The 4,942-nt window shown below is 37.2% G+C and overlaps 1 protein-coding gene across 1 annotated transcript; it reads left to right on the top strand.

The window, feature by feature from the left end:
* Positions 1 to 628: 628 nt before the first annotated feature.
* LOC119768964 (cathepsin K-like) lies at positions 629 to 4,222 on the top strand (the record flags this gene model as incomplete). The annotated part of the gene is made up of 3 exons (XM_038260809.1): positions 629 to 799; positions 939 to 1,096; positions 4,024 to 4,222. Coding segments are annotated over 3 exons (528 nt in total), but the record flags the coding sequence as incomplete, so codon positions are not given.
* Positions 4,223 to 4,942: the final 720 nt, after the last annotated feature.

Here is a 4,942-nt window from a genome sequence, read left to right as displayed (position 1 = left end):
AATTGGGAGCCCAAATTTTAATCCCACTCTTAAAACGCACCCAATTTAACCCGTTTCAGAAGTGATTAAACCAAATTATATAGCACATTCCTGCCGCTTGCACGCGGATGCACAAAATCAATCAATCACGTGACGGCAATCGCGCTATCATTCATTAAATTCCGGTTTCTGATGTTGGGCGCAATAATAACAGTTTAAAATGTGCAAAGGACATGTGCGTGGCAGAAATATTTTCATGCCAAGTCATCAGACTTCAAAGAAAACGGTCAACTTCGGGCTCGAAAAGTTTGAAATCTGAGCCGCGCTCAAGCCAAGAGGTGGTCATTGGTCGTTTTGGATGTTTATTTTATTGAAATTTAACCCTCACAATGTTTTTTTTTTCTTAATATTTGGTTATTAATGTTTTATTTAATTAGCCTTCCTTAAAATCGAAAAAAAAATTTTGAGGCGGCAATTGAGGGTTAAATCGCAGAACGACACATTGAACGAAAACATGGTCACAAATAATGCTTGCTTGCTGCTGACTGTGATATTTATTCTCCGTTCCATCAACAATTTATCGGCCATACATTTCAGTTCATCCACACAAAACTTGGCAAGCATTTTATTTCCACCCAGAAGCTCGTAAAGACCGCACGATCGGAACAACGAGCTCTGTAATCAAACACTGCCACATTCGACCATTTCTGCTCGTCACGGTTGCAAGTCTTGGCGGATTTTGGGGCGGCGAGATGTATCGCTGTCAAAAAAGATCTTGAAGTGTTGTTCCTCAATCACTGGAAGTTCGATTGATTTCATTGTGATTCTTTTCTTTTATTTTCAGAAAAGTTGCAGGATGCAGGATTGGCAATTGCTTCTTACTTTTTGACAAATTTTCATGAAAATTTTTTATTTTGCTAATATTTTACTAATCTTTGAAATTCCAACCCCAATTCCAGGCCGGCAAGTGCATGTTCAACCGGGATTTGGCCATAGCAAACATCAGCGAGTGGGCCATCATGCCGAAGAACGAGGACGGGCTGGCGTTTGCCGTGTGGAAGGTGGGCCCGATTGCGGTCAGTTTGAATGCGGCACCAAAGTCCTTCCAGCTTTACAAGTGAGTAATATTTTGAAAATTTCTTAATTGTAATTTTCGTATGTACGCTAGGATAAAACTAATGTTTTGTTTAGATGCTATAAGGCTGGTACAAATTTTATTTAAAGTTTTTGTAACCCCCCTCTTCAAAAGTTGACATTCCCCTGCGTTTAGAATTATATTTAGGGCCCGTTCTTATATTACGTAACACAAAATTTGGGATTTTTGACCCCTCCCCCTTCGTAACAAATCGTAACAGCGATACTCCTAACCCCCTCTGTAACGCGTAACACAAGTACTTTTTGCAAATTTTTATGAGTGCTTATATGCAATTTTTGCGTCACGTAACATAATTTTTCATCACACCCCCCCCTCTCCCAATTTTCGTAACATTTCGTAACAGACGCCTCCTCCCTCCTCCCCCCTAGTTGCGTTACGTAATAAAAGACCTTAGCATGTTTTTGATGATTTAAAATGCTTTTTGTTAGAATTTTCGATGTTTTGTAAAGATTTTTTTTCGGTAAAATTTTTCTTTACATCTAATCTTCCATTAACAAAAATGTTAGCTAAACATCTGAGCTAATGTAAAATGCATTTAAAAACACTTTTTGCATTAAAGTGTTCAGACTATGGCTTGCTATATTAAAATATTTATATTTTTATACTTCTTTGCTTCCCCCTCGACCCCGGCCAGGGCCGAGGGACAAAAACTTTAAAAAATATTTGCACTGGCCTAATCGTAACTTGTGCTTAGTTTTACAAGCATAATTTGACTATTCAAATAAAATATATTTTTTTTAATGAAATCAATTCATTCTTGATGATGTTAATAATAAGTTTGTGATTTTTTCATTAGAATTCATGAAAATATTTTTCTGTCCTTGTTTGTTTTTGATCTTTGCTATGAATTTAATCTTAAACAAATTAAAAGGATTGAAAATTGATAAATAAAAGTTCGACAAATTATTTTTCTACAAATTACAAATCGTTTTTAGAACAGATAAAAAAGTTTTGAAAGCTTTTTTGCCCCTGATTTCACTTGATAATTTTGAAAAGAGATTAGGGCGAAACTAGAATTGGATATACATATTTTAATTTAATTTTTGTAATTTGTTGTTTTAATGGCCTTGATTTTTGTTGTTGTTAGAAGATTCGACATTTTTGGTGCCTTTTGTAAAGTTTTAGGTTACGATCAGGACTTTTCGGAAAAAAGGTACACGGAGAAAAATCTAATTACTCGAAGATTTTGAGGATTTCCATCGAATCTCAACGCTAGTAATTACTTCATTCGTCAAAACTGAAAGAGTTATAATTTATTTTAGTTTTTCTTGGTTTATGCAATTCTTATCGTGTAACAGAATGTTTTTGTGTATTACAATTGGTACGTTCGTTTGATGCCTAGTTCGGCACTGAGTGTCGCACTCAGAGCTGTCAAAATGTTTTTTGAAGAAACTCGCGCTAGTTCCGCACGAGTTTCGTCGCCATCTTGAAACTGAAACTCTAGTGCCGCACTCGATATTTTTTCAGTTTCATACGAGTTCCACGCACACTAGCAAATGACGTTCGTTTGAACCGAAACTGGCACTGACAGTGCGGCACTCAGTGCCGCACTGGCTCTTCAAACGAACGTGCCAAAAATTTTAAAAGTGTTCCACGAGTGATTTTGTGCTTTTCCCGGGAAACGGGAGATTTTTCTGATCTTGATTTTGAAACTTTTAATATATTTTTGTTGAAAACATCAATAAAAATTTTGCTGACGTTTCAATATCAATTCCTTCTGGATCCACCTGCCCACATATTTGAGCAAAGTCGTTATAAAACCGAGCGACTTCTGTTTATTCGAATTCCGCTGCTTTTATAATCTTTTATCTTTTATAATGCTCGCTAATTTGAACGTATCTTGCAGACAAAACATTTATAGACTACCGAAGTCACCCCGGATTGCGGTATCAACGGGTAAATGTTGACCGATTTCGCACGTGTCAGGTCTTAAAACTTCCAGTTAGCAGAATTGTTTTACGGTGTTATGATTAAAAGAAAACTATAATTGTGATATTTAATTGCATTAACAATAATTTTCCTTTGAGAAATCAATTTAAATTTACATGAATTTTAGATTAAAGACACGCTACATTGTTGCTGACCACCAATATTTTTTAAAGATTTAAATACAGTCATCCCTCATATTCGGAACAGTTTACAGATCGGCCAATGTTCAACAAATCATAGAAAATCGATAATTGAACGTTATGATTTGCTTTTACCTTCATGTGAAAGCTTTTCTTGCGATCTTTCGATTGATGTATAGACCGGCTGTACATTTTTACGTTTTATATCAAGTATTCAAAGAAGACATTGACCCTTGAAATCCACAAATTCAGAACACTTTTTTCTTACGATGTAAACAAACTATTTTTTCTCTCCAGGAGTACATATTTTTAACAAAATATTGATTTCGCACTCCGAAACCAATAAAACTTATGCTTAGTAATGTTTTATGAATCGTCTGATAACTTTTTTTTGTGAAAATATCAGTTAAATTCAGGTGTTTCACAATTGTGGGAAACACAATAACATCCCACAATCATGGAACAGGCTGCAAATGCAGTTTTTGTTTAAAGTCTGGAAATGCAGTTTTTGTAGTCTGGAAATGCAGTTTTTGTTTAAAAAGTACTACTTTTAGTAGTGAAATAGCAAGAGAATGTCCAAATAAAGGACCTAAAAATAGCAGGGTCAGCAGAAAAGTTGCATTTGGCATGCTATTGACAAATTACCACAAAAGTGTTCCGAATATGAGGGATGACTGTAATTTAGCTTTTAAACGATTGTTCCCAATACTTCAAGAATTAATTTATAGTTTCACTACAACCAAAACAGAATGAAAAGTAGTAGATTATTATGAAATTTCATCAAAAAGACCCTTTCTCCCCGATTTTTACCCTTTCCAGAACCGGCATCTACGACGACGAAGCGTCCTGCGACAACTCGAAGGTGAACCACGCGATGCTCCTGGTCGGCTACACGCCCACCTACTGGATCCTGAAGAACTGGTGGGGCAGCTGGGGCGAGGACGGCTACATGAAGCTGGCGCGGGGCAAAAACATGTGCGGCATCAGCAACTACGCTTCGTACGTCACGATCGCGTAATAAAGTTTACGTACTTTTTTCGTCGTTCAAAAAGAGTCACTTGTCACAACAATCTTTTCGCAATTAATCACTGTCCCCGTACGGTGTGGCGCTGCGGTCACTTGGGGGAAGATTATGATGTTGTTCTGGTTGAGGGTGATATGTGACAGATTAGGGTGACTGAATTTCATGAACTATGAGTTTTATTCAAATTTAGCTCGTGATTTTTGTAGAAAAAATGATCACCCTAACAGATTCTCCAACAAAGTTGCTAGCCGAAGTCCCACACACGTCGATTGCCCCTAATTGGCTGCCAAACCACTTGTCACAGAGCTCAAATAAATGACCGACCAAGGAAAAACACTCTCATTTCACCCTGAGTCAAGTGATTCGCAGCCGCAGCCGCAGCAATTAAAGGCTCTCCTCCGAGTTGATTAATACCTGTCGCATCACGCGCGGTTAAAGCCCAAAAAAGTTAAGCCGATCGGCAAATGATCAAGTACTTGACGAGTATAACCGCAATGCATTTCGAATTGTGCGGTTTTGTTTTTCGTCAGGATTTATCCATCAACTCATGGATAACCACTTAGGGATTGGCAGACCTTTCGTTAAAACTCATCTGATCCATCAGCGTTTAAAGTGCTTGGAACCTGTACCAAAAAATTACCACCATGGTGTTTAGATCATCGAACCTTTCAGTTCTGTTTGAACCGATAACGAAACATATCTGCTATCGATGCT

Source organism: Culex quinquefasciatus, chromosome 3 (assembly GCF_015732765.1).
Source record: "Culex quinquefasciatus strain JHB chromosome 3, VPISU_Cqui_1.0_pri_paternal, whole genome shotgun sequence".
Classification (NCBI taxonomy): domain Eukaryota; kingdom Metazoa; phylum Arthropoda; class Insecta; order Diptera; family Culicidae; genus Culex; species Culex quinquefasciatus.
The sequence above is the reverse complement of the archived record's forward strand: the minus strand, read 5'-3'. Positions and strand labels throughout refer to the sequence as shown.